Here is a 25864-nt window from a genome sequence, read left to right as displayed (position 1 = left end):
TTAATCTTCCCAGACCACTTCTAAAAAGAGATACTGAAGCACATCATTTAACTAGGAGGCTAGGTTTTCCAAATGAGACTGTGTCAATTGTCAGAAGCAGAGGTTATAAACTACAGGTTTGATAGTCAGTTCCTGTGTTCTCCATTTTCCTCAGTTGCCTAGGATGGGAAGATGAGAGTACATCCCTTAAAAAGGAAGGGAAAAAACAACTGCATTCTTTTTGCATATCTGGAAGTCGTGGATATATCCATGATTCTATTACATAAAATTAAGAATTGCTGATCCTAGAATCATGTCATAGAGTCACTCCACCTGAATTTCAAAAACTGTGAATACAGTGTATTTTGGTTCATGGGCAGGAGGTGGGAAAGTGTTTCACACTGTAGTCTAGGCTAGCTTAGAACACTCTGCAATTGCCGTGGCCTTCAGGAGCCACCACACCCAGCTTAGTTTGCTTAAATTAAGATGCACCAATGAAGAGTTCAAACGATCAGTCAGAAGCTATTAGAGGAGGAATACACATGAGCCACTCTCTCAGAACTTTATTGAATAAAGAATTCTCTAGAATAAGAAATGATAGGCCTGTATTGCATGAAACAAAGCTGAACATGATAGCAGTTTAATATCAAATGATAAGCAAATTAATATTTCTTGGATAAAATTGTGTGTGGAACAAGAACAAAAGTCAATTTTTCAATTACCTGTGGAATATTTTAAAAGGCATTAGAAGAAATGGTTAGCATTTATTTTATATGTTCCAAATCAATTACACAGGTATTTCACAAACCTCCATCACCCTCTCCTGCTTTCCAAATAAACTCTTAATATGAACATCAAAAATGTCAGTCATCCAGGAGACTGCAAAAATCACAGCAGAAGGTAACATCTGAATTAATATGCATTATATAGAACAAAGCCAAGAATAACCAATATTGCCAGATTCATGTAGGACATTTCATAGTTCACCTCTAAGCATTTCTTTAAGTTTGCAGTGTTCACAAGTGCTATTTTCAGTACAATTGTTTCATTTCAGGGCTCTGACTCTATCTTGAAAAGGAAAAATAAATTGTGTCAGCAATAGGATTGCTGCTAGAGTATACAAGAGAAAAAGAAAACTCATTACAATTAACAGAACTATTACATATTATTCAATAAAATTGGGGGATGCATTTTAAGGGAAAGGATAATTTACTTTTACATAAGGAATTAAATAGTATAAACATAATATGGGATCAAACAATAAGATCCAAGAGAAAGGCTCAACTTTCAATGGCATATTTGTATTATTTTAGAATGTAGGTTTGTAAATTTACACTGTGTCTGCTTCTACAGACAAATAATAAATCACTCTTCCCCATACACAGAACCATTCTAGGACAATATGGGAGAGGATAGGTCCTTTTACATTGCCTAGTACAAGTTAAATTTGGACTAAAAGTTCTTTGAGTCAACCACTTTATTTATTTAGTTCATTTGTTCAAGTTACTATTTCTTTATCCATATGCTACTTGAGGTCTCACAAACGCTAGACAAATCATGTACCACTGAGCTAGATACCTAACCCTCCAGAGTCAAGCACTTTAAATACTAACACATGTCTTGGTTACAAGTTTCTTCCACTTCCTGTCTCAGACTTATGTGGTCTAATGTCTTTGTATTTTCTAGTTGTCACAATTGAGGCCATTGAGCATCATCTGTACTGAAGCTTGGGTACATTTTCTACTATACTTTGATTCTCTTTAGCAACTAAGAAAAATCACAATGTATTCAAGCACAAATCACAGTATCAGGCTGCTGTTATCATTACCAGTAGTACTGCTGGCTAGCTGCTACTCTATGTTAGTGTTTAGTATCTTTGTTTTGCTTTTCTCTCCACCCAAACCCTATGAGAATTCTGCTTATCATCAGTGTGAAGAAAAGGCTGAGTGCAAGCCAGAAGGTTACTTCCTGCCTGTCCTTACCTCTTTCAGTTTGTTATGTACTGTAACTGACATGATTTTCCTCACTTTAAATATAGACTGAAGAATGATCCTCAGAAACCACCTGATCGTTAAGAAACGTGGCAGGGAGAACACTTGGTGATGAGACATGGGAAAGGCTCTGCAGATCAGTTGTACCAGAGTAAGCCTCATCCTTATCTCTCACATAATTCTTAATGGCCTTAAATAAGACATAGAACAGCTCAATGACATTCAAGACTAAAGACACCAAGGACACAACCAGCATGAAGAGGATGAAGATGGTTTTCTCTGTGGGACGGGAGAGGAAGCAGTCCACCTGGTGCGGGCAAGGAGAAGATTCACAAATGTAAACTTCCTTCAGGGTAAATCCATAAATGCACCACTGGATCACCAAGAAGGCCACCTCAAAGATGGCCTTGAAGAAAATACTGAGTATGTAGGTTATCAGCAACCTTCCTCTTATCTTCACCTTACCGTGTCCCTCACTGCCACACTTGGACTTCTTTACTTCGGTTTTCTGCAAGTGCGTTTCCACACTGGCGCCATTAAAATGAGCAACTCCAAGTTCCTTTTCTGGCTTGTCTGATCTCTCTTTCTGACGAATCTCATAAAACACATGTGCCAGGTATAAGAGTGTAGGCACACACACGAATATGATCTGTAGGACCCAGAGGCGCACATGAGAGATCGGGAAAGCTTGGTCATAGCAGACATTTTCACAACCAGGCTGCTGAGTGTTGCAATGGAACTTAAGCTGCTCATCACTCCAGGCTGATTCGATGGCAGTCCCCAGGAGCAGGATTCGGAAGATGAAAAGGACCTTGAGCCATACCTTTCCTCCAGTTGTGGAGTACGGTTGGACCTTTTGTAGGAGCCGGTCTAAGGCACTCCAGTCACTCATGTTGAGCTTTCGTTGTTCTTGTGCTTAAATGGGAAGTAGGCACGCCAAATGATTGCACGCCTTGGAGGATGAAGTAAATGAAAAGGTAAGCTCAAGAGTCACACCTGCCTAAAGTTTAAAAAGCCTGCTGCTGTTTGGTACCTTCCTCAAGCCTTCCCCTAATAAAAGAAAATTGCTGACACCAGGTAAAAGTTTATGTGAATTCATTTTTGTAAGTGGAAAGTGTTCCTACACCAGAACATATGTGCATCTATAATGAAACAAGTTACATAAATGGGAAAACAGATAAATTTAAAGGTCTTCCTCATTTCAGTATAAAGCAATCTCTAAAAATAATGAGTCAATTCTTTGGCATATTAACAATTCATACACATACACGGATTGATGCAGCTTCAGAAGTTGGACCAACATTTCTCAAAGAGAGACAATGATATTCATTCATCCATTATTTATTGTCTGCTAGGTGAAATGTACTATAATAAGCATGGACTCTTACTGGTGAATAAAACAGAATATAGTTGTGGAACATACAATCAACTGCTAAAAATAGATCATTTCAAATATGGTGTTTTGCTGGTACATGACAGTAATCTCCAGCCTTCAGAAGACTAAAGTAAGTAGAAGGGACACTCAGATTCTAGGCCTATCTCAGCTACCTAGTGAATTCCAGACCAGCTTGGGATACCTATTGAGTTATCCTGACCTAAGGAGTAAAAGCTTGTCTCAAAAAGTATAACATTTATTATATCATATTAAACATATGATATAATTTATTATAAGTCATTTCATAATTCCAAAAGGAATCAAGAAATCCAGTGTAGGCTATATCTTACACCTTAGTTTCAGAAACAGCTCTGTGTGTGTGTGTGTGTGTGTGTGTGTGTGTGTGATATCTTATAATCAAAGGATGTCTCAGTGAGCAAGAGAATATACAATAGTTGCAAATGGAAATAGATGCTGAGAAGATAACAACCAGGAGGCACTGACAAAGAGTAAGGTAAGAAAGCCCCAGCCAGACTGATTAGAGATAGTCAGACAAGAAATATGAAAATTATTGCCAGATGTGAAAGAAACAGCAGATATTTGAAAGGTAAAGAACTTGCTATATTCAAAGAATTAAAAGGCAGGCAGTTGAGGTAGCTGTTGAGGAAATGGGTAGTGTAAGGGATGAGAGTCACAGAACAGTTATGTCAGCTATCTCTTAGTAGCAGAAAAGCCTGGATGCCGAAACTGTGAAACTAGGACAAGACCAAGGCCATGGAAGAGATTACAAATGGCTGTCTAAGGCTTGCAGGGCAAGCAGGAAGGCTGGCAGGACAAGTAGGACAGTATTAGAGCAAGGAACATGGAGGTCAGTAAAAGAATGGGGACTCTGTGCTAATAATGTGCAAGTGAGTTTTGGTGGAAACAAAATGTGAAGAGGATATCAGGAACAATGGGGACCTTGAGAGATGGCACAGCAGTTAGGAGGATGTAATTATGCTATATGAAGAGCTTAAGATGAAGGCATTTTCAGGAGGTGCATTGATACCATCCCCTAGCATGGGTGGAAATTAGTATGAGGCAAAATATGAGCCGAGCAGTTCTGAAGACTTGCTAGCCTTCAACCATTTCCTCCCTAGAGCCCCTATTTCTTTGTGACAAAGTCCTCAAAGCAAAAGCAGAGTGCAGGGTTTTCTGCCTCCAATTTAGGGAATAATTAATGATTCTCACCATGAATGGGCCGCAGATAATTTTTATATAACAAATAACTAATATTTTAACTACCCTCAATGCAGCAAATCATTTTTAAAGTAATTTTATCTGCTGAGTTAAAAATTATATTCATCATGCTTAACATTTTAATTTACCTCCTTCAAAAATTATTTTTTCCAAAATACAGATAGTCATGTAAACAACTGGGTATAATAAGACAGGGAAAAATTTCTTAACACAAACACAGTAAGACTCTGCCAATTAATAATCAATTTTAGACATTATACAACTAATTTGTTTCTTGGTTTAATGGTCATTCCTCACAGTATTTTCTGTGGGAAAACTAAAATTTAAAATGAACCCTAGAAAAGGGGCAGGGTTAATGAAATTTACAGCGTGTCAATCATCCAAGATTGGTTGCTACTGTTATCCAAGAATAAGAACTGAAGCTCCTGTAAATTAAAATTGTTAGCAAGTTATCAAATTATAAGGCTTCAAAGTACACAAAGTACTTTCTCAGCTGGATAAATAACACATTTTAGATGAACTGTGCTCTGTTGCACAGATTATAAAAGTAGTCCTATTAAGCTAAAGTCACAAAGATCTAGAGTTTATAATTAGTTCATTCCTCAAGGCTAATTGAAAACAAGTCATTGGCAGTATAAGATTTCCACATTTATTCTCATTCATTTGTCACATTTAAACAGGGCTTAGTCTCTAGAGATTTGGAAGTGCCTTAGAAATTGAGTTACTTTTCGAAAACAAATAGGGTGAAATAGTAAAGAAAAGTCCCCAGAACTATTTTAGCATATTCTATATAAGGTAGCTGACAAATCAAAAAACAATGCTGGGGGGAATCAAGAGTCATAATATTTTAATTAATTCAGGGTACAGTTCTTAGCAAATTTCAAGAACTATATGAAGTTCTTAAGCATTTCACATATTTTGTTCTGAAAAAGTTCTTACTAAACATATGAAAATGCAGATCTAAGATTCTAAAGGATGAAAATAACTGAGGATGAGTCATCTTAGCTAAGCAAATGGTTCACAGGAAAGTTGAAAACCCTCTTGCAGAACATTATTTTTAAACTGGACAAGATCTTTCTAATTTTAAAATATAAACGTAGGACTTCCAGTTTCAGCTCCAACACATGCAGTGCTTAGATATATCATCATTCCTATCATTACAGCAAGAAAAACCCTAACAAATTTAAAATTGGCAAGTCTGCTCCAACCCACCAGAGAGCTGAAGGCATGGGACAAAATAGCCCCCTATCTCTAGATGGGCAAATACATGCAATCACACCCAAGACACTTACCTGAGGCACAAGGTGCTAAGGGAAAGTATTAGCAAAGAAAGTAAACCTGAAAATGCTGAGTGAGACAAGCTTGTGCTGTGAGTGTTCCAAGGAGAAGAGATCCGCCTACTCCTGAGCTTTGCCTCCAGCAATCTCACCACCCTGATTCTGAAGTCTCCTCCCCTTCGTAGGAGAGGCAATGTAACCATTCTGAAACATTCCCAAAAGTAAGAGCCAATAACAAGTTCTGCACGAATGGACTTTGGGAGCCCATGACCCATGCAGGGATACTCCCTCACCCTAGATACATGGGAGAGGGCCTAGGTCCTGCCCCAAATGATGTGACAGACTTTTATGATTCCCCACGAGAGGCCTCGATGTCCCTGGGGAGCAGAAGGGGGATGGGATGGGGAGCTGGTGGGAGGATGGGAGGATGGGAGGGAGAGGGAACTGGGATTGATATATAAAATAAGATTGTTTCTAATTTAAATGAAAATTTATATAAAAAAGAAGTTCTTCCTTGCTAGGCATGGTGGTACCTGCCTTTAATGCCAGCACTTGAGAGACAGAGGCAGTTTTAGGCCAGCCTTGGGGTTCCAGGACAGCCAGCTAGAGCTACACAGAGACCCTGTCAAAAAAAAGAAGAGAAAAGAAAAGAAAAGAAAAACCCACAAAACTCCCCTTTGGTAAAGAGAATGAAAGCATCTTTGAAATACATACTGGAGAAAGTAACAGTTTTCAAGTAAATTCACTCTTGTCGCCCAGACCCACCTTGTGCTTGAACTCTCCTGCCTCAGCCTCTCAAACAGCCATATGACCCAGTTCAAGTAAGTCAGAATGTTCTTCAGTAACAAAGGCTAACACCCACAACAAAATATATCAGAAGCTTACATACCCTGGAAGAAGGGGAATTAATTAGCTCTAGTCCACGTGTTCCTTGTTTCATCTAACTCAAGGAGGAAAAAGAAGCAGCAGCCCTAACAATACAGCCAAGGACTTGTGCCCAACTGAAGTCCTAGATTACAAAGCACTTTCTCCATCTTATTATTTTCCACCATTTCAACAGGAATCCAGTACAGAACAATGGATCATCACCAAAAAGTAATGCAAGCAAGACATCTAATTAAAGTGTTTTTTTTTTTTGGTTTTTACGATACATGGTTTCTCTGTATTGTTTTGGAGGCTGTCGGTCCAGCCCGGCCTCGAACTCACAGAGATTCGCCTGCCTCTAAAGTTCTTAGGGAAAGGAAAGGGTCGAAGGGTAGAAAAAACAAACAAAAAGCACGAGAGCAGTGCTGTGGATCTCCACCCTTTCGGGTGCTGCATATCAGATGTCCTGCATATCACATGATTCATACCAGTAGCAAAATTACAGTTACGAAGCAGCAATGAAAATCATTTTATGGTTGGGGGTCAGCACAACATGAGGAACTATATTAAAGGGTCACAGTATTAGGAAGGTTGAGAGACACTGCAGTAGTAACTAAATTTTTAGGAATGGGCCAGGGAAGTGGCATAGCTCAGCAGGTAAGGGTGGTTGCTGCTAACCCTGAGAACCCAAGTCACATTCCCAGAACTCACATGTTCTTTTAATTATTTACTTTATGTGCAATGGTGTTTTGCCTGCATGTATGTCTGTGTGAGTGTCAGATCCTCTGGAACTGGAGTTACAGCCAGTTGTGAATTGCCACGTGGGTGCTGGGTACTGACCCAGGGTCCCCTGGAAGAGTAGCTAGTGCTCTTAACTGCTGAGCCATCTCTCCAGCCTGAACTCACATGTTTGAAGGAAAGTTCAATCCCTGCAAACTGCCTTCTGACCTCAACATGTGCAGCCACACACTTGCATGCATGCACATATACAAAGTGGATGAATGACTGAATGAATGAATGAATAAATGGATGGATGAAAAAATTTTAACATCTCGGTTCCTGGCTGAGGAACATAAACTCTTTACTAAAGGACTATTTATTTCAGTTTGTATTACCCAATATACCATATCCAGTGCGTGTGCGCACCACAAGGCATGCAAAAAGGGAAGAAAAACTATCTGAATAGAAAAAGAAGTATCAGAACCAGATGAAGATGAGGCACAGACTTGAGGATTATCACATAAGGAATTTAAAGTAACTATGAATAAACCAGGTATTATGGTACATGCCTGTAATCTGGGCACTCAGAAGGTTGACGCAGGAGGACCACTAATTTAAGGCCAACCAAATCTACATAATGAAACACTATGTCAAACAAAACCAAAACTATGATTAATATATTAGAAACTCAAAAGTATGCCTTTCATCCCAGCACTTGAGAGGGAAAACGTAGGCAGATGGCTCTCTGAGTTTAAGGTGAGCTTGGGATAGACAGTAAGACACTATACCTCAAAAAGAAATAAGAATGTATAGAAAGAAAGGAGGGGGATCAACTTTGTAACTTCTCAAAGGCTTCCAGCAACAGGAAAAGCTCCTTGAAGGAGCTGGTTGTGATAAGAAAGCACTGTGCTTTCACTTCCTCCCCCCACTATTGCTCACAGAGAAGAGACACAGAATACGAATTCTTCTGCCTGATAAAAGGCTTTTTTAAAGAAGGATCTTGCTATGTTATCAAGGCTGGTCTGAAACTCAAAAGATCCTTTCACCTTGACCTCCAGAGTAGCTGGGCCTTGAGTGAACTGGACTACAAGCATTCACCGCCATGCCTGGTTAAGGCTATTTTTGATCACCATTGTCTAACATCATGCACTGGAAAGGTAATGGTAATGGAAAGCCTTTCTCTGAACATCGGGAACAAGACAAGACCACCTGTTTTGGTCACTTTCACAACTTTGTACTTGAAGTTCTAGCTAGATCAATTGGGCTAGACAAAGAAATAGAAACATCCAACTTGGAAATGAATAAGGAAAACTATCCGATTTTAAAGATGAAAATCCTAAAGACTCTAAAAAACAAAAAAAATGTTAAAGCTAATAAAGTTAGGAAAGTTGCAGAAAATAAGATCAAAACACAAAACCCAGCAAGTCTCAAAGTGTTAAACGTGTAGTTACCATATAACCCAGGAATTCTGCTTCTAGGTATACATCCCAAAGTACTGTGAAAATGTATGTAAAGCAGTTTTCATAATAGCCAACGATGGAAACAACTTAAGTGTCCATCAGCAAACGTATGAACTGGAAAATGTAAGGCACATATGAGACATATACATATACAATACGTACACATACATAATACAATGCAACACTACAAGAAAGCAGTTCTCATATGTACAACATGGATGAAACCCCAAAATATGGTCTAATAGAAGAAGCCAGGTAAAAAGGATAAATATTGTACTATTCCAGCAACACAAAATATCTACAATAAGCAAAAGTCACAGAAAAGGAAAAGAAGCTTGAAATTACTAAGTGCTGGGGTGAAGTGGGGAAAATATGGGAGATAGTGCTTAGTTAGCTCCAAGTGTCTATTTAGGCTAATGAAAAAATATTTTAAACAGACAATGGTGCTGTTTTCATAACACTGAGAATGCAATTAGTATCACTGAACTGTACACTCAACTCAAAATGGTAAATTTTGTTATATAACTTTTACCATAATTAAAAATAAACAGGAGTATTGCTATATACTACAAACAATCTCAAACAGAAATTAAGAGATCAATTTCAGTTACAAAAGCATGAAGATTAATAAATGAATAAGTAAAATACTTGGGGATAAATTTCAGATTCTATGCAACCTCTATCAAAATTCCAATGGTTTCCCCATATCTAGGAATGGAAAAGTTGATCTTAAAATCAATATGGCAGCACAAGGGGTTTCAATATAGAAAAGAGTACTGAAATGAAGACTTGGACTTTCTGATTTCAAATTTTATTATACAGTTGTAATAATCAATACAATTTGGTACTGGCATAAAGACAGGCACAAAGCCCAAAGGACAAAAATTAATGAAATTCAACACCCTCACACCCCCACATCCCCAAACACACATCTATGGCCAAGTGATTTTCAACAAAGGTGCCAATACAAGCAAGTGGAAGAAAGAATTGTCTGTTCAACAAAAGGTACTAGTATAATTGGATATTTATATGCAAAAGAATGAAAATAAGAGCCAGATGTAGTGGCTCATGACTGTAATCCCAGCACTTAGGATGTGGAAACCGGGTCAAATCCTTAGTCAAAGTTGAGTTGGAATGCAGCCTAGGCTATTTGAGATCCAGTCTAAAAGAAACCAAAAGCAGAGGCTTGACACTTCGTATTGTAAATATAGAGCCTGCCATGGAAATAAAAGGATAGTCCTACTTCAGATCTTCAACACCCATATAAAAAGTCAGGCATAGCTGTACAAATGCAAACATGTATAGGGTATAGGGGTATCCCTGAAGCTTGCTGGCTAGCCAGTCTAGCCAACTACTGAACACCAAGTTCAGTAAGAGGCAATGTCTCAAGAAATAAGGTGCAGATGGGCATGGTGGAGCACACCTTTAATCTCAGCACTAGGGAGGCAGTGGCAGGTGGACCTCTGTGAGTTTCAGAGCAACCATCTATATTTCCCATTCCAGAGGATCCAATGCTTCCTTTTAGCCTCTGTGTGGACGGCATGTATGTGGTGCATAGACACATGCACATTAATTAATTAATTAATTAAAAATGAAAATAAGGTTAGACCCCTATATTACACTATAGAAAAAATCATACAAACATTAACTCAAAATAGATCAAGTACCCAATAAATAGAAGAGCTAAAATTATACTGGTATTCAATTAAATAGATATAAGCACATCTAAAATTTCATATCCTTAGATTTCAGTTTTTTAATGCAATCACTAAAGGAAAAGTAAACAATATATCATCAAAATTAAAAGCTTTTGTGCATCAAAGATATTAACGAGAATATGAAAAGACCACCTACAGAATGAGAAAATACCTGCAAACCACATATCTAATGAGAAACTTAAACTCAACAAAAAAGACAAATCAATTTTACAGGCAGATCTCTATAAGTTCTAGGACAGTCTGGGCTACATAGTGATCTTATAGAGCTCTTGCCTTTAAAAATGGTCGAAGAGACAATTCTATAAATAAAATACAGAAATGACTGGAAAGATATCTCAGTGGTTAAGAGTACTTGCTATGCAATCATAAGGACCAGAGTTCAGATTCCTACAACCGTGTAACAAACAGGTATCCCTGCAAAAGCCTGTAACAGTTCAGCTCTAGGGAGACAGAAACAAGAGGATTTGCTGGCTTCCAGTTTAGCTAAGACACAAGTTCAGTAAGGGATCCTGCCTTACAGAAACAGGTAGAAAATGATTAAAGAAGATGTCTAATACATTCTCCAGGCTCTTGTGTATTACAGACAAGAATACGTGTGCATGCATACATTTATATGTAAACATTAACACACACAAATCTTTTTTAAAAAGAAGATGGTATACAAATGGCCAGTTAGTTCATGAAAAGATGTTCAACATAAGCAACCACAGGGAAGTGTAAATCACAACAACAATGAAGTACTACTTTGCATCCAGGGGGATTGGCCACAATGTTTAAAAAGGGAAATAAAGTGAAGATGTGGAAAGACTGGAGCCTGCCTACATTGCTGGTGGGAATATAGAGTGGTGCTGTTGCTATGGAAACCAGTTAGGCAGTTCCTCAGAAAAGTTAAACATAGAATTTCCATATGATAGTCTTTCCAATCCTAGATATACACCCTAGAGAACTGAAAACAGAACCTCTAATACTTGCACAGGACTGTTCACAGCATCACTATTCATAATAGCCAACAAGAAGAAATGACCAAATATTCACACACTAAAAATACATAAATAAAACTTGGTAGATGCAAACAATATAGCAAAATGTCAACCAGGCATGATAAAGACTAGGGCATTGGTTCATGGTACAATGTGGACGAACCTCAAAAAACTTTGTTAAGCAAAGGAAATCAAATTCAAAAGTCACATGTCATACAATTTCTCATATATCAAATATTCAGACTATCTAAACCCATAAACACAAAAAAGCAAATCCAACTGCTAGAAGTAGAGTTGAAATAGGGAGTTTACATTTAATAAATACAGAGTTTTCTTTTAGGGATACAAAAAATAATTTGAAACTTGAAAGACTGTGAATGTACTAAATGTCACGGAAATGTGCATTTGAAAATGGCTAATTTATGTAATGTGAATTGTATATTAATGGGGGGAGCCTGTGTCTTAAATACCAGTTCTACCAAGATTCAACTTGCTATGGGACTTAGGAAATTAAACTACTTAAGAATCATTTTCCACCACATAAAAGGTAATTCTTTCTAACTTAGTTGAGAGGTAAAGCAGCTAACATAATACATAAATAAGAGACTTTAAACAAGAGTTATTGTTGTCTTATTAATGTATTTGTTTTTACTTGACTTATACAAGAAAGACTTTCAATTGTTTTTCTTGAATGAATTTTATTCTTCACATTGTCAGAATATTCTTTTAAACCAAAGACTCTGCTCATCATTCTTGAGAACAGTGTATTGTGCTTTATTTATCTTTGGATTGAACAACAGCTATTACAAGGAACTGATTGGACAAGCATGAATAGTTTGTATATTCCTATATGCCTGATTCTCAGAACACCCTACTTCTCTGTTTGATGTTAATATATGAATAAGGTAACTACACCAAACTTTCCATGTAACTACTTAAAGAATTTACCCAAATCCAAATAAAAGGAAAAAACATTTTCAGTGGAAATCCCCCACCTTATTAGCATTAATTCCTTAGGTTCCCGGAAACAGATAGAAACTGAGATTGGTGGTTCACTGAGACCACTATGCTATTCCTGTCATGTTCTCCTAGTTAAGGGTTGCTTAACAATAGACATAAGCAAATTCCTCTGTAAAAGTCAGATGATAAGTATTTTGAGCTTCGTGGGTTATCATATAATACATCTACTCAGCTCTTTAACTTATCACAAAAGCATCCACAGAAATAACACATATGAATAAGTAAGGCTGTGTTCCAAGAAAACATCATGTATTTATCATACAGATTGTTGGCCTGATTTGGTCCATGTGTGGTAGTTTGCAAACCTAGATCTACACTCTTGGGGCAAAGTCTCTTACCCATCCTAACATGGTGGCCTTAAACTTGAAGGAAATGACCAGGGCCTATGGCTCAAGTTTCTACTGTGTCATCCAAGAGTTCAATAACCCATCATTACTACAAGGATTCTCAGCCCTTGGATTCTGTAAATAGAGGCCATCAGCCAATGGTGCTACTTCCTAATTTTATTCTCAACAGAGTGGCAATTGTCTTATGGGGCACTGGGAAATACTATAATAACCTTTGGTTTTATTACTGACAAGAGTATTTCATAAGCAGGCTTAAAAAGAGAATTTAGCTAGGTGCAGGGATGGGGGGGGGTCCACATTATCCTTTCAATTGCCGTCTTCTATTAGATTCTTTAAGACTGAACTCCCTAAACTATGTCAGAAGCTCCCTGGCAATGGAAAAGGTAATCTTACATATGTCAGTTTAGCTAGGCTGGGCTAATGTTTTCAAATAAATTAATTCTTACTGAATGTAGAAGAGCAACTTTCTAGCTAAGTAGCTAATATTTTGTTAGCAGTCAATAAACTTGTTTTCTTAAGCAAGTATTTGTTAAATTTTGCTTTATAACGACAGCCCTAGAACACACTGCTTTAAGTACAGAAGGTAGATTTGAAAAAAGTTGGATCAGAGAGACAGACAGCTCAGCAAGTGAAGGTATTCATCTACCAAGCCTAGCAACTTGAGTTCAATTCTTAGAATCTATACAATGCTAGAAGGAGAGAATGGGTTCCATAGTTGCCCCCTGACCCTTACACATTCATGTGACACATGACACCCCCAACATGTGTGTCCATGCATGCATATATGAAGAGTATGTTTTTAAAGTTCTTGATTTTTTCTAAATTAAAACACTTTAGCATAAGAAATCTTTAAATTAAGAAATATTAAAGTTCAAAAGTATCATAGAATATATGTGATAGCTACTAATTATAAGTATTTTGGAGCTAGATTTTTTTTGTAGGAATAGATCTACCCTGCATTACTTTCAAGTCATTGGTTTCAACAACTGATGGACTATACTTATTAAGAATACCCACTAAATGGTCATTTGTTAATTATATTTTCCTTCTGTTATCAATGACATGTATTTCAAGCTTTGGGAAAAATAATTCATACTGATCTTTACTACTGAAGTTTTGAAGAAAAGCAGCATTAAGAGATGTACAAATTATTTAATCATAGACCTTTATCAGAGATAAGAAATTATTTTTTCAGTAAAATGATGGGTGCTTGTTTGTTTTGTTCCTTTTCTCTTTCTTTCTTCCTTCTTTCCTCCCTCCCCCCTCTCTCTCTCTCCCTTTCTTTCTTTCTTTCTTTTCTCTCTTTCTTTCTAAGACATAGTTGCTATGTGTAGCCCTGGCTGTCCTGGAACTTGATTTGTAGATCAGGCTGGCCTCAAACTCACAGATAATCAGCTTGTGTCTGCCTCCCAAGTGCTAGGATTAAAAGCTTGAAATCACTCATCTTAAGGAGATGTAGAAATAATGATCTTGTCTTTGAATGAACTATGATTTGCATAAAAGGAGATTTAAAACTCAACCTATAAATGCTCAGTAAAGAATAACTTTGATTGAAATGAGAAAACTGAAATGAAGCATATAGAAGATCATTGGTACAAAAAGCTGGACATGGTTCCTAACAAGAGATCCAACATGATCCTGATGATTTGAATTTGTTCCCCAGACTGGAAAAGCAGCCTGGGGAACAAATATTCTACGGGTGGTAGAAACAATGCTTCGAAACAGAGTCAAGGCCAGGCATGTTGGTGTAGCATTCAATACCAGCACATGGGAGGCAGGGATAGGCAGAGTCTATATATCAAGTTCCAGACCAGTCAGCACTAAATAGCAAATAACTATCTGACAGATAGACAGACAGACAGATACAAAAGGAATAAAGAGAGAAAAGAAAAGATACTGCAAGCAGACAAACAAAAAACTTGAGAAAGAATGAAACAAAATCTTCAGGGTAGACAAAACTAGAACTGGGTAATTCTAATATGAGTATTTTACTAACTAAAAAATAAACATAAAACCAAATCTAGATGAGGCTAAAGAAGATCAAAGTAACTAGAAAGGAAGTAAAGGTCCAAATTTTTCTAGTTCCCTAAAGAAGTAAGATCTACCTGGAAAAGAATACACAACTGATTATTCATTTTGTTGATAAACAATAGAAATATGGGCAGTTTTTCCTATCAATAGATTAGCAGAAGGGCTTAGTGGTTCATGTTTGCAATTCTTATACATCAGCAACTAGAGCAGAATGATGCCACAAGTTCAAGGCCATTTCATACTATATAGTGAGTTCCAGTACACTACATTGTCTCAAAAAAGAAATAAGTAAATAAATAATAAAGACTAGCAGATTCTGAAATACAAAACTACAAAGAAGTAAGAGTTTAATGAAAGTCTGACAGTATTTCAGAAAATTAATTAAATCTGAAAAAAACAGGCCAAAAGCAGAAACCAAATGAAATAATGGATCCATATGAGTGCCTCTGTAAAAGAGGACAAAAGATATTTTTTCTTTATTAATGATTCCTATTATTTTTGCTCTGAACTTGAAGCCCAGTAATGTTTCATTAATCTTTATAACCTGCAGTAAATTAATGTCATTTAAGATAATTAATCCTTTAAAATTGATTATGATGCAAAATTATTTCCAGCTTTTTACAATCTTTATTACAACCCTAAGTGTCTTTGTGATTTTAATTAATAAAACTTTTGCGCACAAGAAGCAGAACTTTAATATTATTTAAATAAAGAGGGAAGCAATGATGGAGAAAATAATATAATAGACTTCTATTCTACCTGACTGTCTTATCTTTTTGATCTTTGCTTTAACATCGTAATTCACATATGAAGCTTAAAGCTTAAAGGAAAAGATTTGCTTTATTTAATGTGGCTTTAGAAAACTAGTTAGTTTTGTTTTAATAGAAAATACTACATGGTTTCAGATGGCAGCCATTTGCCGAAAGTCAATATATCCCCCTAAAGTATAAAGAAGCTGTTAAATTGGAGATTAATCATTGGCTTTTCCTCAAATATTACTTTAATATAGTTCAATGTTTAAAAAGGCTACAAATTGTTTTGTTTTGTTTTGGAGAAAAGCAAAAGGAATCACTATGTAAGGTATGATAGTTCATACCTGAATTCTAGCTCTTAGAAGGATTGATACATCTTTGAGGACAACTTAAGCTACACAATGAATTCTAGGACATCTTAGGCTACAGTGTGAGACACTATCTCAAAAGAAAAGAAAAAGTATGCTGTTAACAATTAAGTCTGGTAGGCAGGATGGCTCAAGCCTATATTCCTGGCACTCAGGTAGCTAAGGCAGGAGGAACAAGCTAGCCAGGGTTCATAATGAGTTTCCAGAAAGTCTGGATTACATTATATGAGGACAGTTCCTATCTAAAAAAAAAGGCAAATTAAAAAACAAACAAAAACGATCAATGAAAAATGAAGCCTTACAACAAAAGATAAACTGTAACCAGTGAGTAATAAACAACCAAGAATGTCTCCTCAGTACAGAGAAATAAAGGTATTTGTTACTAGTGTCTTAGTTAGGGTTACTGTTGCTATGACAAAAAGCAGCTTAGGGAGGAAAGGGTTTATTCACTCATAGTTCCATATAACAGTTCAGCATCAAAAGCAATGAGGACAGGCACTCAGAGGGAGCTTCTTACTGGCTTGTTCCTCATGGTTTGTTCAGCCTGATTTCTTATAGAACCCAGGACCACCAGCCCAGGAGTGGTATCAAACATAGTGAGCTGGGCTCTCATACATTAATCATCAATCAAGAAAAGGCCTTACAAGGTTGTTTAAATCCGATATTATGGAGAACTATTCATTGAGATTCCCTCCTCTCAATGAATCTAGCTTGTGCCAAGTTGACATAAAACTAGCCAGCACAAACAGTGAATAATTGATTCTATACTGACTCTCACAATCTCACTTTTCCAAACTCAAAAGAGAAGAAAAATGGCACATTCTAGACTGCCTATCTACTAAAAAAAAGGAAAAGAAAAAATAGCCTGCAACCATTTCACTTAGAGGTTATTTAATTAATGACTCATTGCAATACATGGATTTGCTCACCTCTCAATCCTCATTATCATAGATGCTACTATAACTTTTTTGTCTGCCCTTCCCCTCTGCTGTAACTTTTAAACTACTGATGAATATTATGTTTCAAGACCTTCCTTCTTCGTTTCCTTTAGACTCACCAGTTTCAGTAGCCCATTCATTCAGCTCAGCACTCCCTCATGTAAGCATCCTATCATTTCAAAACTCTATCTCCCTCTCAATTTCCTTACTTCTGGGGGTGGAACAAAGCCTGGTTTCACTGCTTCACAGATATGGCCCCCATTTATTACTGGTGCCTTATCTGTAAAATGGGAACAAGGACAGAATTGTGGTGACTGAAGCATCTGCAGAGTGTCTAATATATGACAGTGCTTAATATGTGGTATCTATTACTGGGCTTATTTTTTTAACATTTTCAGTATATTTTAAAGTGTGTGTGTGTGTGAGTGTGTGTACGTGTACGTACATGAATGCAGAGGCTAGAAGGGTCAGATGCCCCTGGGGCTGTGGTTACAGACTTGTAAGCCATCTGATGTGGGTGCTGGGAAACAAACTCAGGTCCTCAGGAGGAGCACAGGGTTGGGAGGGATCACACAAATATGAATATAAAGAAAACCATCAAGGTTTCTGTATAGTGTAAAGGTAAAAAAACAGTGCGTCTTCCAAATACAAGTAGTCATACTGCATTATAAACAGAAACTCAGTAGTCATTGCTAAGGCCTTTTCAGATACATGTCAATGTGTATACATAACAACAAGTAGAAGCTATCAAAGAGCACAAGTTGTATATTTTTAATTGGGCACCATTTCTCTGAATAAACTACAAAAGGCAGTGTGAGATAGCATAGCATGTAAAAACACTTGCCACCAAACCTGAGTTTAATCCCCAGAACCCATGTTGTGGAAAGAGAACCCACTCCTGCAAATTGTCCTCTGGCCTCCACATTTATACCATATTATACCACACAACAATCAATCAATCAAGTAAGCATGCATTGTTTCCTGTAAGTCACCTACAAGAGCCTTAGGTGCTGGAGTCAAGAGAAGAGCACACCAATTTGCTATTCAATACTAATTGGTTGGCCTTGCCTTGAAAACATACATATAAACACATACAGCCTAAGCAGGTTGTCTTTATGTGTATATGTACATATATATGTGCATGCACACACATGTATGCAAAATATTTAATGAAAAAAGGAAACCATAAATTTGAAAGAGAAAGAAGAACGATATATGGGAGGGTTTGAAAGGAGGAAAGAGAAGGTGGGAAATGATGTAATTATAATCTCTAAAAGAAATAATTTAAAAAAAACAAGTATAGCCTTTGCCATGGAATAGCGTATCATATTACGTTCAGAAAAGACAAGGCATACTTTACATCTAAACCTCTTACCAGAATATACATCTAAAGTGACTTTTTCATACTTGCTAAGATATACAATATATTATGAATTATTTAATTATATATAACATATTATTACAATGTTTATTATAATAATTATATTCACACCTAACAATATCTGACACATGCTTAAGAAACAGGCCTACTGTATAAAAATTCATATAGATGAAATGCATAAACTTTTAAGCATCTCACTATCATGGTAGCTATGCAAATATATTAGCACCGTTATTTTTCATATAATGAACACAATAAAGAGGATCATATATATTTTAACTATAACATGAACGCCATAGTAATCTGTTCACTTGATTCTAAATCATAAATCCTATGAGGCGCTTCAGATTCTCTATTTTTATATAATGGAACATAGATTTGAAGGTCTGATTTTAGCTAGGAAAGGATATACTCTAACAAGTCAAGCGACTAAACAGCTGCTGATGCTAAAAAGAGTTTCATATTATTCTGAGTTAGACACTAATTTATGCTTTAAATTTTCCATCCTGCGATAATCTTTTTAGATGTATGAAAGGGAAAAGCAACAATACTTTGAATGCTGATCTGAGTCTCTCATTTAGTAAAGAGCAGGAGAGAATAAATTTTAGATGCAAGTCCAGGCTGCCTGGCTTGAACCTGGAATTCCTTGTCTTCCTACCTCCATCTCCCAAGTTCTGGGACTACAGGTGTGGGCCACCATGCCTGATTTATGCTATACTGTGGACTGAATCTAGGTGTTCCTGTATAAGCATAAGCACTCTATTTAATGAGCTATACCTCCAGCTCGAGTATTTTGTTTTTATCTTCCCATTTACTTGTTTGTTAGAACACTGTCTTTACATATACTTGGTTTTGATAATATATCGTACCAGCAAGATGGGCCTGAAGGAAAGTGGATGGGAGTAGGCATCCTCTGCTCTTGGGAAACCCATTTTGAAGGTGAACTCTGATTCCTCGTAACTATATGAATAGCATTCTGAATTACAAGTGTAAAAATACCATGGTTTTCTTGCCCTTGTGGCCTATATGAACATAGGTACTTTAAAAACTATTTTTAGTTTTCTGCAAATAAAACTGCATCTTGCTGGGTGTGATGGTACATACTTTGTAGCCTCATTGAAGGTAGAGGCAAGAGAATAAGGAATTCCAACCTATATATGAAGTTTGATGATAGTTTGGACTACATGAGACCCTCTCTCAAACCAACCCTCCACAAAAAAAATCAAAAGACAAAGAAAGGCTAAAGATCAATGAATAATAAAAACTAGCAGAAAATATTTATAGTACTTAAAGATATATAATACATTAGAAAAACAAATAATACCTATGTATGTAAACACATGCTTGACATTTCTGTATCTCCTAATTCTTTATGGCTCAAAACCCACTGCTAGGACTGAATACAGATGTAGCTCACTTCATAGAGTACTTGTCTCATATTCACAAGAGCCCTGGGTTCAATCCCCAACACTCTATAACCTGGCTTCGATGGCACACAACTGATGATCCTAGCACTCTAGTGGTAGAGGCAAGAAATTAGAAGTTTAATGTCATCTGTTCCGTCCTACACAGTGAGTTTGAGGACAGTTGAGGCATTTTGATCCTATGTCTCAAAAGATAATAATAAAAAAGTAAAACCCACAAATAAGAGATAAATCTTCTATTTAAAATGTTGCACAAAATAGAGCCACCACAGAAAAGCATTATGTTCACAAGACTCAAATTGAACTTGGAGACTAATACCCCATTTTTCACAAGTAATACCACCCCCACCCAGGCATTCCGTTTTGAAGTTTTAGAAATGTATTATACCTCAAGGAAACTTATTAAATGAAGAGCATTTCATTAGGGAACTTTCCATTTGTTTAATTTCAAACTACAGTAATACTTCTTAATGAGGTATTCAAAGTACTAAATTTATTTTGATTGCATTTATTTTAAATTCTTACTCATCCTTAATCAAGAGCCAGTAGCATTCAGTTTTTGAGGATTAGTTACTGACAAAGAACTACGGATAACTTTTCTACATAAAAGTAATTCAAACATCTAAATCCAAGAATTGAGAAGTCATTATATCTAAATAGATTTGTGATGTAAAACACAAAACCATACCATCATAGATTCTAAAACCAAAAGGTAGCAAGTATTTATAAGAAAAAGCCAACATAAAAGCTTTCATTATTGTCTATTACTATTGATGGATGATAGAATCAAATAGTTAATTGTTTTGAGTCCTATACTTGAACTCATTTCAGACCCAAACTCTGTCACTAGGAAGTTGGGATTGGCATGTGAAGCAAGCATGTTTCTAATTTAAATAAAAAATATATTGGAAAAATCACAGAATAGTAAAGCTTTGATCTTAAAATTGAAACAAAATAACATGAGGCCAAATACTAATACTTTGACTGGATACATTCAAATAGAAAAATATTTAACTGCATATTTATAATTTTTACAATTTCAATACTTGCCATCTTTAATTTAGTCTCTGAGCAAGATGCATTCACTAAATAACAGCTATGAAATTTCAAGTGACTTTATGAATAATTTACAATTACTGTGGTCAAACACCTTTAATAAGATTGATTTTGAGACTGATCAACTATAAGCAGTACTCATAACCATATACTATTATCTCAAATCCAAGTACACAGGCAAACATCTACCCACTCACTCACTATCTTTCAAAACCTAGATGGGAATCCATCAAATAATCATACAAGACTCCTCCTCCTCACTCCTGAGTAACCGAATACAAATTTAATATGCGAGTTGCTTGCTTGCTTCTTTCCATTCAACCTCATTCTTCCCATTATATAACATTTCATAAATAGACTGGCTTAAAAAATAATGTGTAGCTGGGAAAAAAGCTAATGATCACCTACCATGATCATGTTTACCCCAAAAATTGCCTTTTCTCTGGGTTCACATATCAATTCTATTTCATTAAGAGTCATTACTGAACCAGACAATGTTAATTACATGCCCATATATAAAGAACACTGTGTTAGTTTCAAAACAGCTGAAATAACACATATTTTTCCTTGTGAAAATCATGTACTTGCCTTGTGTCTGCATTTAAGTACAACTCCATAGGCTCCTATAATTAAAAAGAAGTAAGCAATCAGTGACATGCATACAAACTATAATTCTATATTTATATTGCTTATGATCATATGTTAGAATAACAACATCTATGACAATGTTCTAGAATGATAAAATCATGAGACACATACAAGCAGAGCATGGATCTGTTAGTATGTTTTTATAAACTAAGGGTATAGACAAGTCATTGCTTCCAATAAGTATTTAGAAATGTTTCTTTTTAAAAAGAAATCTTCACTATCCACATTTGTTATTTTAGGTAAAAGAGAGTCAAATAAATACATAGATTATAGGGCTATGAGACTGTGAACTGGGAGGCTGAGGCAAGATGACTGTCATCTGTGTGAGGCCATCCTGTACCACACAGTGAGTACCAAGTCAACCATGGGTATACAACAAGACAGCATCTCAAACACTGAGCAAATAAAAATCAAATGAAAAGATTCGAGGGAACTTAAAACTTAAAAGCTAATAATTTCCTAAGAGTAAGGTCAAATGAAGAAGAGCCTACCCAAATAAGCTCTCTGTCCTAGGAGTCAAATAATATATCTTCTAGAATACTGTAATATATTTCCTAACAGGAAGAATAGTATAGGTTGGAGCTAGGCGTGAGGTACAGTGGTAGAGTGTTTGCCTTCCATGCATGAGGTTCTGGGTCCTATATCCAGTCTCTCTCTCTCTCTCTCCCTCCCTCCCTCCCTCCCTCCCTCCCTCCCTCCCTCCCTCCCTCCCTCCCTCCCTTCCTCCCTCCCTCTCTCTCTCTCTCTCTCACTCACACACACACACACACACACTACCAGCCTCAGTAATCATAAGAGTTTTACCCTTCTAACCACAAAAGCTCAGTTTATGGGCATAGGATCCAGAACTCCCACTTTCTTTGGTTTATTCTGACATGATCTCTTCTTATCTCTTGAGTTAGTCATCCTATTATGTAGGTGGTAAACTCAATTGGCTAGTGGCAGAACAAAGAAACAATACCTTGGCAGGAAAGTACCTAGAAATTGAGATTAAAGCTACAATGCGAAAAATCTAATTAAAAGAATCAAAACATCCAGGTGTTAGTGGTGCACGCCTTTAATCCCAGCACTTGGGAGGCAGAGGCAGGCAGATCTCTTGAATCAACCTGATCTACAGAGTGAGTTCCAGGATAGGCAGGGCTACAGACAGAGAAACCCTGCCTCAAAAAACAAAAATCATAGCATAACAAACAAAAAGAATCAAGACATAACATATATGATGGAGTTCTAAAGAAACATCAAAAACATTTTTGTTTCCAAACAGGTACATCCTAAATGCAACTATGAGAAGGGGGTGGACTAGAGTAAGATGAACCTGGTAAATAACAGGCCACCTTAAAGTGGCTCCCTCATTTTGGTGGAGAGGCATGAATTTCAGAGTCATACTTAAGGTAGAGCCAGCAATTAAAATTATTCAAACTAACTCCACAATCACCAGGAATCAGTCAATCCACAGGAACTTTTCTATGAGGTGAAAATGCATCATCTAGGCTACGGAACATATATACCTGACAGAAAAACCCTGTCTTGAAAAACCAAAAAAATTTAAAAACCCTAAAATACAAAAATTTTGCAATATTTGTTTTTTATGAATGCTAAGAAACCACATTTTCACTGATATTCTATTAAAATAATTTTTATGAATTTCTGTAAAGTTATCTAAGAGTTAAAATGACAAAGCAAGAAGGTTAGGGTAATTATCTTTTTCTAGGATTCTATTTTTGAAAAATGAATTGCACTTTATCAAATCAATATTATCTGTGGTCTAAGAGCATCATGTTATGAACTACAAGGAAAAAAATTAATAGCATTAAAACCATAACATGCATACTGATTTAAGGTGTTAAACAATATAACCAAACTGTGTCTCTGAAAACTTGTAAACTATGGTCTGTCATTATCAAAGAAATGGAAGACATTTATCTATTTGTTTGCCATATAGTAAATTAAAGTTAGCATATACTAATAAAGCTTAAGTTATTTAAAATAAGCCTAAATGATATAAAATGTAAAAATAATAAAAATACACAGACTAAGGGAACTATACTAGTGAAAAGAATATAGTTTTAAATTATCCCTGATTGCCAGGTATAATCCCGGCACTCCAGATACAGAGGCAGACAGATCTCTGAGTTTGAGACGAGCATGGTCTACAAGGCGATTCCAGGACACCAAAGGCTACATAGAGAGGCTTGGTCTCAAAAAATATCTACTAAACGTTAAGGAGTTTTTAACTGTTACTGGTTTTCACTTGGAGAATAAGACCCAGATAGTTGAAGAAGAGTTTATTTTTATCACTGTACACTTAGGTTAACATATGAATTGATATGCTAAATTAAGAGGATCTAAATAAGTTTTGGTGATGGATAAAATGATATAATGCTCCAAAGTTCAAAGGCAAAATTACAACTTACCTTCACCTACAACCCCAAGGATCTCAAATTTATTCATCACATTACCAATGTTAGGAATCTTCATGAAGACAAACTCCTCTTTTGATGTAAGCCACAAAACATGGCATCAAAAAAGGAACTTTTGAAAAAGTTATTCAGTAAACAGAAAGAAAAATGTCCCGACGAAGAATGCTTGGCAAGGAACTCTCATACATTTGTTCAATGGTGAAGCATTAAATGAGTCCCTGAAAGAACAAAAATAATAAAACACCATTAGTATTATGTTACAAGGCTCAACATATTACATCCTTTTAAAAATGTTTTTAAATCTATGTTAATGCTTTAAAACGTAGGGGGAAAAAGCTCAAATAAAACGAATCTCTTATAGCCACAATTAAGAGTGGACCAGTTAACTATTGAAAATGGTACTTTACCTAATGTCCTCACTCTAAAACCAAAAACCAACATTGTCAGCAACCACTTAGATCTTCGATATTTTCTTTAACAGGGACAGAACTTTTTTTTAAAAGACAGAATCTAACTATGTAGCCCTGGCTGGAACTTCGAGATTCATGTGGTGCTTCTGACATCTGTGTGCTGGAGTGCTGAGACTAAAGGTGTGTGCCATCATACTACTAAACAGAAGTATACAGTGACTAATGAGACCTCTGTTTCTGTCTTGAATTACTTTTATTCTTTGGTAATTTCATACATGAATATACATCACATACACACACACACACACACACACACACACACACACACACACACACACACACACACTCAAACCCTTGCTTCCCTCAGCCTTAACCTTTAACTCCTTCTGGACACCCACCAACGCTTCCCTTCCCAACTTTATTGTCTTTTCTTTTTAATAACTTTTTAATAACATACAGAGTCCAGTTAGTGTAGCCAATATGGGGATGGGTGTTGGGCACCATCCACTAGAGCATAAACAACCTATCCTGGGCCACATCCCTGAAGAAAATCAATAGCTTCTATTAACTGCCAATAGAGCCTCTGTTAGGAGTGGGGCCTTATGAGGCCAACCTTCCCCATGCGAGACTGAGACTTTCATTTCTTACTCTCACAAAAAAGAAATGCAAATGTGAAAGGGCAAGAAAATGACATAAATGTTTATGTCCTCACATACACACATTTCCTAGCTCTGTGCCCTGAGGGAACCTACAAGTAATGGCACACCAACAGCTCTAAGCACAATGCATACTCTAGTGAAAGGACTTTTGGTTCTTTGGAGAAGTGACTAATTTAAGACTAGGACAGAAAAAGTACAGAGTCAGAAAGCAAAGAAATGGTCAAAGGACAACCGGGGCATATCAAATGGACTCAGGAGTCAAGTTAAACTGACTCATGCTGGCCATATGGGTAATATCTCAACAGTAATATAGATAGATAGATAGATAGATAGATAGATAGATAGATAGATAGATAGATAGATAGATAGATAGATAGATTATAATCTGTCGACTAAAATAAAAATGTGTCTATAAACAAATGTAGGCAGTGCTTTTTATGAAGTTTTATAATAAATAATAAAGGTAGTGATAGAATTACAAATCTCCATTTGGCAATCACTCTGGTAATAATTACTTTGGGCAAGTGACATCAATATGTGCTAAAACTTATAGTTGAATGTTTATACGAAAACCAATATATCTTGTCTCAAACTATCTATCCACAAGGCACCTATTACTTACAAAAAGACAAAGTGTAATTTTAATAGTGAAGAATCCTGCCAGGCACAGCCATAATTAAGTAATGAAAGTCAATATGGTCAATAGTGGAAGAAACCAACATTATGTCTCCTGATAGAACAGATCACACCACAACTTCTGTGGCGATTCTACTAGAAATGTAAAACCTAAATGTAGCCAGATATGGT

At 36.3% G+C, this 25864-nt stretch overlaps 2 protein-coding genes across 6 annotated transcripts in view; both read right to left on the bottom strand.

Annotated features, from left to right (window-relative positions):
- The window catches only part of Cdkl5 (cyclin dependent kinase like 5), a 190582-nt gene that overhangs the window by 98852 nt on the left and 65866 nt on the right, over positions 1-25864 (bottom strand). For 4 of the 5 annotated variants that reach the window (XM_013116385.3, XM_005074227.4, XM_040744115.1 and 1 more), the window contains 2 exons: positions 23983-24206; positions 21509-21543 (listed from right to left, as the gene is read on the bottom strand). In XM_013116385.3, the coding sequence (XP_012971839.1) occupies positions 21509-21543; positions 23983-24046 (99 nt within the window). In that variant the 5' untranslated portion in view covers positions 24047-24206. Of the gene's footprint in view, positions 1-5876; positions 5981-21508; positions 21544-23982; positions 24207-25864 lie in introns of those variants that run through there. The other variant, XM_013116386.3, reaches the window with a different exon arrangement.
- On the bottom strand, positions 555-5964 carry LOC106021468 (gap junction alpha-6 protein). Its single transcript, XM_013116387.3, has 2 exons — positions 5877-5964; positions 555-2922 (listed from the first exon to the last, which is right to left on the bottom strand). Exon 2 carries the CDS (start codon positions 2860-2862, stop codon positions 2008-2010), a length of 855 nt encoding a protein of 284 aa, XP_012971841.1. The 5' UTR covers positions 2863-2922; positions 5877-5964; the 3' UTR covers positions 555-2007.

Source organism: Mesocricetus auratus, unplaced genomic scaffold (genome assembly GCF_017639785.1).
Source record: "Mesocricetus auratus isolate SY011 unplaced genomic scaffold, BCM_Maur_2.0 Super-Scaffold_100003, whole genome shotgun sequence".
Classification (NCBI taxonomy): Eukaryota; Metazoa; Chordata; class Mammalia; order Rodentia; family Cricetidae; genus Mesocricetus; species Mesocricetus auratus.
The sequence above is the reverse complement of the archived record's forward strand: the minus strand, read 5'-3'. Positions and strand labels throughout refer to the sequence as shown.